This window comes from Alexandromys fortis, unplaced genomic scaffold (genome assembly GCF_014885135.2).
Source record: "Alexandromys fortis isolate MF-2015 unplaced genomic scaffold, M_Fortis_MF-2015_v1.1 scaffold_258, whole genome shotgun sequence".
Classification (NCBI taxonomy): domain Eukaryota; kingdom Metazoa; phylum Chordata; class Mammalia; order Rodentia; family Cricetidae; genus Alexandromys; species Alexandromys fortis.
The window spans coordinates 1,307,904-1,320,550 of NW_026068132.1; the positions used below are offsets into that span (position 1 = coordinate 1,307,904).

Genomic DNA, 12,647 nt, shown 5'->3' on the forward strand with positions numbered 1-12,647 from the left:
ACCTTCTTGGGGCCTTAGGGAAAGGGAAGGGGTAGGCAAACAGAGTCTTGTTGAAAGGGCCCTCTGCAGCTTGCCATCCGACTTCCCTGGACTCCTGGCAGGAAGAAATGAAATGCCATGGATATATGGACAAGAGAGACCCTCCACATCTCTAACCACCTGGTGTGGGCATCTCTGCTTCCTTTTTCTCATTTAACCTGGCTGCTGTGTGAAATCACTTAAAACATAGCAAGCAGACACTTGGGGAGCACAAATGAGCCCCCAGGTCAGATGCAGAGACTAGCCTTCTAAGAGGCAGCAGGGTCTCACAAGGGAATCCTCGTTGGAGGACGGAGGGGCTTGACTGGAGCCACTGGCCTGCTCTGCTGTCAGTCAACGCATGCTTCCCTCTAGTGGTAACTGCCGGCCCTGCAACTCAGACCACGTGATTTCTGGGAAATGTACCTCCCAAGAGGAGAACCGAAACTTAGGGTGGGGCTGTAGAGAGGGGAGGAGAGATCAGAAACCTAGCCTAGAACGAGCCAAGCCTGGGACATCCTCGGTCGCTCAGGTAAGAGCAACTCTGGAGGGCTATCAGTTGGGAGGGCGGTGAGATGAGGGCTCCCAGGCTCCTGTGCTAGACGAGGATCAGACCAGGCTCTGGTCAGAAAATAGGTTTGACCAGTTAGGCGGACAGGAGGAAGGCCCTTGCTCAGCCTCAGTTGACCTTTGTTTTCTTGCCTCTGGCCCTGCCTCCTGCTGCTTCAGCTCCACCCTTTCCCCCAGCTATCTGCCCCACCTACCCCTCCAGTGCAGGGAGCCATGGGGGTAAAGGGGTAAGTAGACTGGGGAGCTGTCTTAAAAGCAATGTTGCCTCTTTGTTTGCTTGGGATCTACACAGTCTGTCACCAGGAGCAGGTCATTAAGGGAATCCTCCCAAATAAGATTTCTGAAACACCTCAACATTAAGACCAAGGTTTCCTTCCAGGTGTAATAACTTGGAATATAGTTTTTACCTCAGAATGTTTCAAGAGAAAAAAACATGGAAGGGTCTTCGGGGAAGGGCTGTTGCAGGAAACTGGCCCCAGTGATCAAAGTTTAGTAAACACTTCCAATTTGTCGGTTCACCCTGGGCATGGCAGCACACACCTTTTGATCCCAGCACTTCAAAGGCAGGTGGATCTCTGTTTAAGTTCAGCCTAGTCTATATAGCTAGTCCCAGGGCAGCCAGGATGACTTAGTGAGATCCTGTGTCAAATTTTAAAAACAGTTCTATGTATCCTGCTTCTCTTCTTAGGATGGCCTCAGGCAAACCACGCTGCACCCGCAAACTGCGGAGTTGGATAATCGAGCAGTTGGAGAGTGGGCAGTTCCTAGGGGTGTGCTGGGATGACACAGCTAAGACCATGTTCCGGATTCCCTGGAAGCACGCAGGCAAGCAAGACTTCCGAGAGGACCAGGATGCTGCCATATTCAAGGTGAGAGGGCCTGGAGCCAGCATCCCTCAAGTAAAGGATAATGTCTGCACTGGCGTGTTCACGACCAGGTGCTTCTGTCTGTCTGGGTTGTGGATAAAGTGAGGCTGTGTCGTTTGCAGAGCCACGGGGTGTTACCAAGGGTTTCATGCTGGCAAGAATGGAATCCAGACCCAGTGCAGGCTCGTCTAAGCTCACTGCTTGTGATCAGACCACACGCCTGTGCTGTCAGCCATTTGGGGGGACATCTAGAGTATGTAATACTTTGTCTTTTCGTCACTTCATCTCTTACTAGGCGTGGGCACTGTTTAAGGAGAAGCACAAGGATGGGGACATAGGACACCCTGCTGTCTGGAAGACTCGCCTGCGCTGTGCCCTCAATAAGAGTTCTGAATTTGAAGAGGTTCCTGAGAGAGGCCGTATGGATGTTGCTGAACCCTACAAAGTATATCGGATCCTGCCACCAGGAACCCTCCCTGGTGAGTGATCCCTGCCCAGCTGCTCCTGGAATGAGCAGATTGACCAGGAAGGTGGAGATAAGCCCTCTGGGGACTGGCAGGCCTTCCTGGGCTCCCTCGTCCTGCCAAACAGTTGCTTTGGGTCCTTCCTACCGTCTTCCCCTGGAAAAGGCTCTGACTCTCCTCCTCCTGCCACATTTCCACAGCCCAGCCGAGAAGCCAGAAACCACCATTAAAGCGATCCATCAGTTCTGTGTCACCAGAGAGGGAAGAGAGGGAAGAGAGCAAAGTAAGGAAGGCACCCTCAAGAATTCGACGGTTATTCCCATCCTCAAGACTCCTTCAGAGTGTTGGGAAGGGGAATAGGTAGGCCAAAGAGCAGGGTGGTCCTCAAAAGAAGAGGTGTGCCATTAACAGATGTTGTATCCGTAGGCGAAGGGGAGGGCCAGTGGGATTGTAAAACACTCAGACAGCAGCGGTGGCAGCAACAGCAGCAGTGACTACTGCAGTAACAGCGGCGACAGCAGCCCTGAACCAGAGGAAGGTACTGTTTCTCCTGCCTTTATGTCCCTGTTGCACTGTCTGTGTCAGGCTCTTTGGTCTCACTCTGAGTGATCGGTGCCTTTGCCTCTCCAGATGCTAGCACAACAAAAGCTCCCATTCAAGAGGACCCAGTGTTCGTGGAGCATCTGCTTCCTCCAAACTCAGGTAGGTGCCCTTTCTGACCCTTCTCTGCCCCCTTCCTCTGCCCCTGCGTGCATTGTTACAACACTTGTCTGAGTTGAGTGTTCCTGTGGCTGACCGTACTCAGTAGAACTTTTCTCGCCCTTGGGGAAAAACCTCCTTAAATTCTCTGTTCCTTGAATAGTCACATTGAGATTTTTTTTTTCTTAGCCCTGGCTGACCTCGAACTTGCTCTAGTGAGATGTTTATTTCTTTATTGTCCAGAAAAGTCCAGTCTCTGAGACCTTGTTGTAAACGGCACAGTTGTGAGCATTAAGCTCTGCTGGGAGTGACTCCTGAATGACAGGAAACCTTTGCCACCAACCCTGTGTTGGGAGGAAGGCATGCACATGGAGGAGGAGGCACCTCTCCTTCCTTCTTTATTTGTTTATTTATATTTCATGTTTGAGTTCTCTACAAGTATATCTGCAGGCCAAGAGAGAGCATCAGATCCTTCTAGATGGTTGTGAGCCACCATGTGGTTGCTAGGAATTGAACTCAGGACCTCTGGACTCCTATCTGCTGAGCAATCTCTCCAGCTCCTTCTTTTATTTTTGGTTGTGAGCCTTGCCTTTAATGGCTGAATTATCCCCCAGAGGCCTCCTTCTTTTTAAAGATAGTCTCATATTGCCCAGTCTGACCTCAGACTCACTCTGTACCTAAAGTTCACCTGAATTACTGCTCCTCCTGTGGCTGGGCTTACAGATGTGTGTTACCATGCCAAGTCTAAGGGCTTATTGCTGTGCTGGGGCTTGAACCCAGGGCTTATGTGAATGGTAGGCAACCATTCCTTCACCTGAGCCGCATTACCAAAGACATCTCTGACTCAGAAGGAGCTCCCTCAGCTCTGCAACCTTGTCTTCCCCAGCACTTGCTTGGATGCCTGTTCTGGGCTCAGTTTTCCCAGTAACAAAATGGGGACACTAGACCACAAAAAAATGAATTTCATTTTTTTCTAACACCTTGTGATGGTCATGTGCACTGTGGGGCCAGGGCCTCTTCCCAGCCTGCAGGCTCCACCTACACCTAGTACAGCTAGGCTTCTCTGCCTGCAGACTACTCGCTGCTGCTCACCTTCATCTACAGTGGCCGCGTGGTGCATGAGGTCAAGGTGCACAGCCTAGACTGTCGCCTGGTGGCTAAGCCCTCGGCATTGGAGAGCAACATACTCCCGGTGCTGTTCCCCAAACCTGATCCGCCGGAGCCTATCCAGAGCCTGCTGAATCAGCTTGAGAGAGGCATCCTGGTGGCCAGCAATTCCAGAGGCCTCTTTGTTCAGCGCCTTTGTCCCAACCCCATCTCCTGGGATGCACCTGAGGCCCCATCTGGGTCTGGTCCACATCTGCTGCCCAGCAATGAGTGTGTGGAGCTCTTCAGTACCAGCTGCTTCTGTAGAGGTAAGGGTGTCCTAGCTGGGCATCATCGCCCATCCCTTTTTCCGTGTCCCCCGGGCCTGTCCAGAGCAGATCGTCACTGCAGCCTGTGCACAGCACCCCTGCACTGTGTGGTGCTCATTGTGTGTAGCTGTGTGCTCAGCTCCGGCAGCATTTCCCTAGCCAGAGTCATGGTAGATGAGGTTCAGCTGGAGTAGCACAAGTGCGATACAGTTTGGGGAAGCGTAGTAACATCGAAGCATGGTTATATGAATGTGTGCAAACAAATTAACACAGATTTAAACCTTGTGACCATCTTCGTACATACTGGAGCACACAACTTGGTTTGTGGAAGAGCCAAGACCCTCAGACACACTTGCCCCCACCCCACCATCTCTACCACATTGTAGGCATCTCCTAAGATTGTCCCTTTCTTCTGTCCACTCTTGAAATTCTAGTTCCAGCCTCTGAATCTGGACAAAGGAGCAGAGGGAGAAGCATAGAGAAGAGAGTTAGGTGTCCCTGGGTCATGGTACCCTAGTGTTGGCAGAGGAGAAGCAAACAACAAAGGGTTGGTAGCCAGGACTGCTGCTCCTGAGGACTCCAAGGTGCCTTTCCTACAGCGTCAGGAAGACAGCTTAGCTCCTAGCATCTCTAAGCCCGGCCTTGGTGTCATGTCACTCCATTCCCAACTTCCTCTGCATCTGGCTTCCCAGACGGCTCCACTTTACTCATGGTCGTCTCTCTATAGTGTCTGTGTTTGTTTTTTAGACAAGTCCTTACACCATTCCAGGTGGCCTGGAACTCACTCAGTAGGCCAGGCTGCTGCAAATACATGGCAGCTCTCTTGGCCCAGCCTGAGTGCTGGGGTTACAGGCATACACCACCACGCTTGGCCATATGCCATGCCTGCCTTCCCTCTTTATTTATTTTATTTATTTTTATTTATTTATTTTTGATTTCTCTGTAGCATTGGAGCCTGTCCTTGAACTAGCTCTTGTGGACCAGGCTGGTCTCAACTCACAGAGATCCGCCTGCTTCTGCCTCCCAAGTGCTGGAATTAAAGGTGTGTGTCACCACTGCCCAGCCCCTGTCCTTTCTTCTAATCCTTGACCCTTTTTCTTTCAGACTTGACCCAGTACTTCCAGGGCCAGCGCCCCCCACCCAAGTCCCAGGTAACACTGCATTTCTGGGACACGAATCCTGGCTCTAGCCAGACCCAGGAGAATCTTATCACCGTGCAGGTGAGTTCTACTCCAGGACGAGAGCGGTGTTGGTTGAAGGAGAGGAGCTACAGGGTGGTGACTGTCCCCACGGTGCTGATCCTCGTTTCTTCTGGTACAGATGGAGCAGGCGTTTGCCCGACACTTACTGAAGGAAATTCCAGAGGAGCAGAGAGCTGCTTTGTTTCTGGTACAGAATCCAGAATACCCACCTGCTGCTTTACCACTCTGACCGCAGGTCTCCGTGGAAACAGACTTGTTCTTCACACAGTTGGTCTGCCTCCTTTGTGCTGACTTTACCACTGGCTTATACAGCATGGCTGGTAGTGCAAGCATCTTTTTTATTCTTAGAACAATTATTTTGAAAAGCCAGACTTGTTGGTGAATATTTGTAATCTCAGCACTTGGAAGACAGACTGAATGATTATGAGTTCAAAGACAACCTGAGAGAGACTTTTATGTACTTTTTTCTTATTAGCTATGCCCTCTTTCATCTCTAAAGAACTGTAAAGTTCAGAATAGTGTGATCTCAGTGGGAATTTTGCTCTCTTTCCAACCCCTGTCTCTAAATCCAAGCACTTTACATTTCCTTCTTAGATCCTCACTGGAATTTAAAATAAAGATTAACTGGGTAGGGTAGTTTGTATCCGTAACCCCACCACACAGGCAGGAAGAGTGTGGATTCAAGGCTAGCCTTGGTGACTATTGTGACCCTGTCTCCAAAACAATAAATAAAAGCTTTTTAAAAGCGAGATGAGTATGTGATATGTTGGGAGAAGGTAGCAAGAGTTACATGGGAATTGTAAAGATGGAAACCTGGATACCCACTGCCTGGATTCTCTTCTAGGTCCCTTTGCTTTCCTGGAATACTATCTGGGCTCTAGAGCCTAGTCTCAAACTCATTGTGATTCTCCTGCCCCAGCCTCCTAAGTGCTGGGGTTTCAGACATAGGCCACCATGCCTGGCTGTACTGCCATGGCTCCCTTCTCTTTCTTCCAATCCTTCACCCTTCTGTTTTTGGCCTAGTACTTCCAGGGCCTTGTGCCCCCAAGCAGGTTTCAGGCAACCACACTGGGGAAAGGACTGGGAGTCAGTCACTGCAGCCACTGATAGTTTGAATGAGAATAGCCTCCATACACTCACACCTTGAAAACTCCCCGCACCCGACCCCCTCAGTGGTTTCTCTGTGTAACCTTGGCTGTCCTCAAACTCACAGAGATCCCCGCCTGACTCTACCTCCCAAGTGCTGGGATTAAAAGCCCACCGCCTGGCACATACATTGAAAGGATCCTCAGTTAGAGTGACTGGGAATGGTTTAAGAGGTGTGGCCTTGTTGGACAAGTTGTGTCACTGGCAGTAGGCTTTGGGGTTTCAAAACACTCATGCTGGGTGGTGGCACAACGGCTCTAATTCCAGCACTTGGGAGGCAGAGATAGGTAGATCTCTGTGAATTCAAGGGCAGCCTAGTTTACAGAGTTCTAGGACAGCCAGAGAGCTGTTACACAGAGAAATCCTGTCTAAAATAAAAATGTTCTAGTACCCTGTTCACTGAAACTTGAGTGCTTGCAATTGACACTCTTTTTTTTTTTTTTTTTTTTTTTGGTTTTTCGAGACAGGGTTTCTCTGTGGCTTTGGAGCCTGTCTTGGAGCTCGCTCTGTTGACTAGGCTGGCCTCGAACTCACAGAGATCCGCCTGCCTCTGCCTCCCCAGTGCTGGGATTAAAGGTGTGCGCCACCATCACCCGGCAACACTCTTCTTTTTTGTTGTTGTTGTTGTTGTTGTTGTTGTTTTTTTTTTATCAAGACAGGGTTTCTCTGTGTAACAGCCCTAGCTGTCCTGGAACTCACAGACCCGTCCCGTCAGGCGAATGACACTCTTCTTATTCCATCACTGCCACCGACTTGGTTCCATTGTCACCTGACTGCCACCACCTTCAGCATCCCCATTCCTGCACAGGACACCATATTTATTCTCCTTCTTGCCATGGCTCAAGCCCCTAGATTCACTCACGTGATCAGGTCTAGATGTTGAAATCCTTATAGGACCTTTCCAGACATCTTTGTGCTTCCCTGCCTCCTTGAACCTTTTTTCTTCCCTTCAGTCTGTTCCTTGTCCCTCAGGGAAGCCAAGAGTAAACAAGGGGAGGTATTACTTTTGTGCCTTTAGTTTTCTGAAATCCCCCTTTGAACCTTCTTTGTGTCTTCTCTAAAGTACATCTTTGTCTTCGATTTTTCTCTTGGACCCTACATCTAAGCCAAAATGACAATATCACTCTTCCTTCAAACAAGCCTTCGCGGGCATGGGCCTGGTGTCTCCCTTTACTTCCGGCCCCCAGGAGACAGAGGCAGGCAGATCTCTGAGCTCCAGACCATCCTGAGGTACATACAAAGTGAGATCCTGTTTCAAAAAATTTTTTTTCAAAGAGGTGGTGGTGGTGGTGAGATTGCTTAGTGGGTAAAAGCATCTGCTGCCAATCCTGAAGATGTGAGAGTTTGATCCCTGGTTCTACATGGTAGATTGAGAGAACCAACTGCTAGGAGTCATCCTCAGACCTCTACATATGCACTTTGGTGCATGGGCACCCCTGCAACACTTACAAAATAAGTAAAAATATAAACTGTGTGTGTGTGTGTGTGGCGTGTGATTTCTGTGGAATATGCAACATGCTCACACACGTCGCAGTGAGAATGGAAACCAGGGTTAAAATGTCAGTCTGGAGCACTGAAGAGGATAAAGAAAAGGGCTTGCAACTGGGTGTGAACTACCCAAGCTAAACAGGTAAGAGGAGGGAATGGGTTCTGGGCTAATGTCTGCAGTCCAACCGCTCCAACAAAACTATTGCAGATTATATGTAAGGCACTTAGTACTCCTGCTTCTAAGGCAGCTAATTCCAACATGGGGAATTGCAAGTAGGTTAGGTTTTAAGTACCAAGCTTCTGCTTAGGAGACTACCTTAGACCGCTCCAAAGACAAGGAGCTGAGTATAGGGTAACGGAGAAAGACGGGAGCTGTATCTTCGTGGCTGTGATGGAGTTGACACCGTCACAGCAAAGCTACAAGCTGATCCTGTACATGCGACAACAGTGCTTAGTGTAGCTTAGCAGCCCTTGAGGCACTAGGTTGGTAGGTAGTAAGGCTGGCCAAATGACTAATATCAATGGACAGTCACAGTCAACAACTAACCAAGTACACAGAGGAGCTCTAAACACACCTAACTGGGTGGCAGCCCGTTATCATCACCCTATTGGGCCAAGCAGACACACACAGACAGAGCATGTGGGTTCGCCATTGGCTGGCCCAGTGATGTTCCTGAGAGCTAACCAATCTCAAGGAATCATCTCAATCTTTGTCCAGTTTCTGTTACCGTCCTATCAAAGTCCTAAAGGAGGAAATTCCAAGGCTTTTCCCTTCCTTAGGATTCCTGTCCTCTCTTGGGAGTACCTCAATTCTCAATTTCTCACTCTTCTGTAACTTAAAATACTTTCAGTTTTGTTGTATGTATGGGTATTTTTGCCTGCCTGTGTCTCTGTACCACACGAGTGCCTGGGGTCATGGAGTCCAGAAGAGGACCTCAGCATTCGGAACTGGAATTACAGATGGTTATGACATGCCGTGCGGAAGAAGAGCAACCGGTGCTCTTGCCTCAGAGCCATCTCTCCAGCCCCACTTTTCTGTAATTCTAATGAAGTTTGCTTCTGCTTTGCCTTCCACCACAGGAGTCTGCGGCTCCCTCTCGGGCTGACCTTGGGTGATCTTTGAGTGTCTGACAGTTAGGAGCTTGAGCCAAGAAAGGTCCTATTGTTCTCAAAAACCCTGCTTCAGCTCCACCAGCCGCACATATCTCTGAGGCCCTCCGAACACAAATCTGGTCGTTTCGCTCCTGTGCTCACAGTCTCCCCTGGTTCCCAAAGCCCTCAAGGTAACAACCAGGATCCTGAAAATGACCTCCAACCTCCAATGTTAAAGGGTCCCCGCCTCCTCCCTAATTCATCCTTCACCCTTCTCAGCTGCTTTGCTCCAGGCTCCTTGAACCCACTAAACATTGCTGCCTCAGAATTTAATTTGTTTGTTCTTTTTTCTAAAATACTGTTCCCTGCTGGCTGGTGGCACAGGCCTTTAATCCCAGCACTGAAGACAGAGGCAGGTGGTTCTCTGTTTGAGGCCAGCCTGGTCTACATAAGCGAATTCCAGGTCAGCAAGGGCTACAAAGAGAGACCCTGTCTCAAAAATCCAAATAGTGATAATATAATCTTCCTGCAGGCAGTCACATGACCTGTCCTTTCTTTTCAACCAAAATACCACCTCTTTAGAGCTCCCCTAAGTACCCCATGTAAGTTGTCCACACATCCTCTGGTCCTCTGGTTCCCCACTTTTGCTTTTTAATTATTGTGTGTATGCCTCTGTCCTGAGGCAGAGGCAGGCAGATCTCTAGGAGTTCAAGGACAGCCTGGTCCACAGAGTTGTTCCAGGACAGCTAGTTACACAGAGAAACCCTGTCTCAAAATAAAACAAACAAACCAAAAAATTAAAGAAAGGCAGAAAAGGCATCAGATCCTCTCCAACTGGAGTTCAGATGGTGAGATGCCTTGTAGCAATCAAATCCAGATCTTAACAACTGAGACATCTCTCTGCCCGTGTTTGGTTTTTTTTTTTTTTTTTTTTTTTTTTTTTTTTTTTTTTTTTTTTTTTTTTTTGAGACAGGGTCTCACTATGTAGCTCTGGCTGTCTGTCATGGAACTCACTAAGTAGATCAGGTTGGCTGGCCTTAAACTCACAGAGACCCAGCTGAGCCCTGCCTCTGCCTCCTGAGTCCTGGGATTAAAGGCTTGTGCCACCACCCCCTTATTTGTTTATTTATTTATTTTTGAGGCAGGGCTCAGCTAGCCAAGGTTAGTTTATAGAATGATCCAGGCTGGTCTTGAACTCTGGCAGCCTTCCTGCCTTCACCTCCCTCCCCTCAATGCTGGGATGATGTATAAATCACTATACTCTACCTCTCAATCTCTTTCGGTTTTGAAACCGTCTTCAGAAAAAGAAAGGAAGGAAGGAAGGAAAGAAAGAAAAGAAAGAGCGAGCTAGGCAGTGGTGGCGCACGCCTATAATCCCGCACTTGGGAGGCAGAGGCAGGCGGATCTCTGTGAGTTCGAGGCCAGCCTGGTCTACCAGAGCTAGTTCCAGGACAGGCTCCAAAGCTACAGAGAAACCCTGTCTCAAAAAACCAAAATAAAAAAAAAAAGAAAATAAGAAGGAAATAACTAAGCTGAGTGAGGTGGATCATTCTGCAATCCATCCTTCATGAGGCTGGGAGAAGAGGATTGCCACGAATTCAATGTCAGTTAGGACTATATAATAAGTTCCAGGTAAACCCAGACTGGCTATAGAGTGAGACTTTATCCCAAAGAAATGACTACCTAGGCGTGGTGGTGTACACCTTTAATTCCAGGCCAAGCTCATCTACACAGTGAGATCCAAGCTACCCAGGACTATATAGCAAAGCCCTGCTCCAAACACTAACCTGCAAAATGAACAAACAAGGCTGGTGAGTGCTTCCAAGTTTGGTCCCCAGGACCCACATGGCAGAAGGAGAGAACCAACTCCTGAAAGTGGTCCTCTCACTGCCACATGCACCGTGTGGTGCGTGCGCGCACACACACAATGAATGTATGTTCTCATATGTAATAACATAAAATTTTTACATTGAGCTAGTTAAGGCATGGCTACCTGGAGCCCAGGAAGAAAAACTGGGGCAGACCAGGTGCTCGCTCTCTCTGGGTGTTTCCTGTGGGACACAGTAGAACTTGTGCTTCCCATTCTTGTGGCGTGAGTTTCCCCTTATAATAAGTAAAAATATAATTGTTTATCTTTCAAAAAATTTTACATTGAACAAAAGTACTTTGAGTACTAGAGTGCTTGGCTAGCTAGCATGTGAGGCCCTGGTTCATCCTCAGCATAGCAAAATAATAATAAAACAACCTAGCATATTTTGATCATACTGCTTATTCATATAGTGGATTACACGCCATTTGCTGAGAGGGACCTCCCTACTAGCTTCCCATTGGTTAAAAACCAGGTTTGGTTATGTGTTCCAGTTCTGAGGTGTTAATGGTCTCACCACACTCAATTTCAACTTACTATGGGTTTAACAAGTAGGTCAGAGAATTACCAAGAATTCGGCAGTCAGTTTGAATGCGGCCATGCTAACCTGCTCTAACACTGTGCCCCCCATGTGAATCTGGGGAGGAATATAAACAGCGCTTCAAGTGGCTCCGTTGTTGCAGAGATTGTCCTTGTGTCTAGACAAGGTGACTGCATTTGTATCAAGGAAAGATCGCGTTTGAATTTAAAGGAAAAGAAAATATCACTTGTGTTAAAGACGGAGAAACTGACTTTAAGTTTAGCCACACATTTCTTTCTCTTTCTTTCCTTTGTATGTGTGTGTGTATGTGTGTGTGTGTGTGTGTGTGTGTGTTGGGGGAATAGTGTTTTCAAGACAGGGTTTCTCTGTAGCTTTGGAGCCTGCCCTGGCACTACCTTTGTAGACCAGGCTGGCCTTGTACTCATAGATCCGCCTGCCTCTGCCTCCCGAGTGCTGGGATTAAAGGCAGGTGACACCACTGCCTGGCTGGAAACTACACACTTTTGAATCCCAATTGTTGTATTATTTTTATTCAGGAGGTGGTATCATGAATTAAACCTAGAGTCTCACACATGTTAGGCAAGCACCAGACCTCTCATTTTAACAATAATTTACTTAATTGCCCAGCCTGGCCTTGAACTCATAACCCTCCTGCTTCAGTCAGCCAAGCAGCTGGACTTGCAGTAGTTCTGTGTCAGCAGAGCACCCCAGCCTCAGCAGTGTTATCCCCCTCATCCCCTTCACAGGATCATCTAACAACCATGCTTAGCACTTACTATCTGCTAGGCATCAAGTACTCCCCAAGTCCTATACTCAGCACAGAGGTGAAGGAACAAGTCCTCAGACCGTACGTAATTCTAAGGTCACATAGCTAGCGAGTAAGACTCAAGACTCGAGCTCAGAGCTCCAGATCCCATGTCTTTATCCTAAACTCTAGAGCAGTCGTTCTCCACCTATGGGTCGTGAACCCTCTGGTGGTCAAACGACCCTTTCTCAGGGGTGATCTAAGCCCATTGAAAGACACAGGTATTTACGTTATGATTCCTAACAGGAGCAAAATGACAGTTGTGAAGCAGCAATGAAGATAGTTTTACGGTTGGGGGACAGTCACCATAACATGAGGAGCTGTATTAAAGGGGCACAGCATTAGGAAGGTTGAGAACCGCTGATCTGAAGTTTAGAGCTCCCAAATCAGTTAGCTACCTAGTTCCCATCCTGTGTTTTCTCTTCCTTCATTCCTGCCTTCCTTTCTCCTTTGCTTTTTTCATGTTTAGCTACT

At 48.2% G+C, this 12,647-nt stretch overlaps 1 protein-coding gene across 2 annotated transcripts; it reads left to right on the forward strand.

Annotated features, from left to right (window-relative positions):
* The first annotated feature begins 126 nt into the window (after positions 1-126).
* On the forward strand, positions 127-5,983 carry Irf9 (interferon regulatory factor 9). Of its 2 annotated transcripts, none has more exons than XM_050126188.1 (9): positions 127-550; positions 1,277-1,457; positions 1,750-1,933; positions 2,119-2,201; positions 2,345-2,456; positions 2,549-2,620; positions 3,691-4,032; positions 5,137-5,252; positions 5,353-5,983. In XM_050126188.1, exons 2-9 carry the CDS (start codon positions 1,278-1,280, stop codon positions 5,461-5,463), a joined length of 1,200 nt encoding a protein of 399 aa, XP_049982145.1. In that variant the 5' UTR covers positions 127-550; position 1,277; the 3' UTR covers positions 5,464-5,983. The 2 variants fall into 2 exon arrangements, with proteins under 2 accessions (XP_049982145.1, XP_049982144.1); XM_050126187.1 differs by lacking the exon at positions 127-550 and adding an exon at positions 579-815.
* The last annotated feature ends 6,664 nt before the right edge of the window (positions 5,984-12,647 follow it).

Coding starts and splice junctions, on each gene's coding strand:
- Irf9 (XM_050126187.1), top strand. Junction 2,621..3,690: donor TCTGCTTCCTCCAAACTCAG/GTAGGTGCCCTT, acceptor CTCTGCCTGCAG/ACTACTCGCTGCTGCTCACC. Junction 4,033..5,136: donor TACCAGCTGCTTCTGTAGAG/GTAAGGGTGTCC, acceptor TTTTTCTTTCAG/ACTTGACCCAGTACTTCCAG.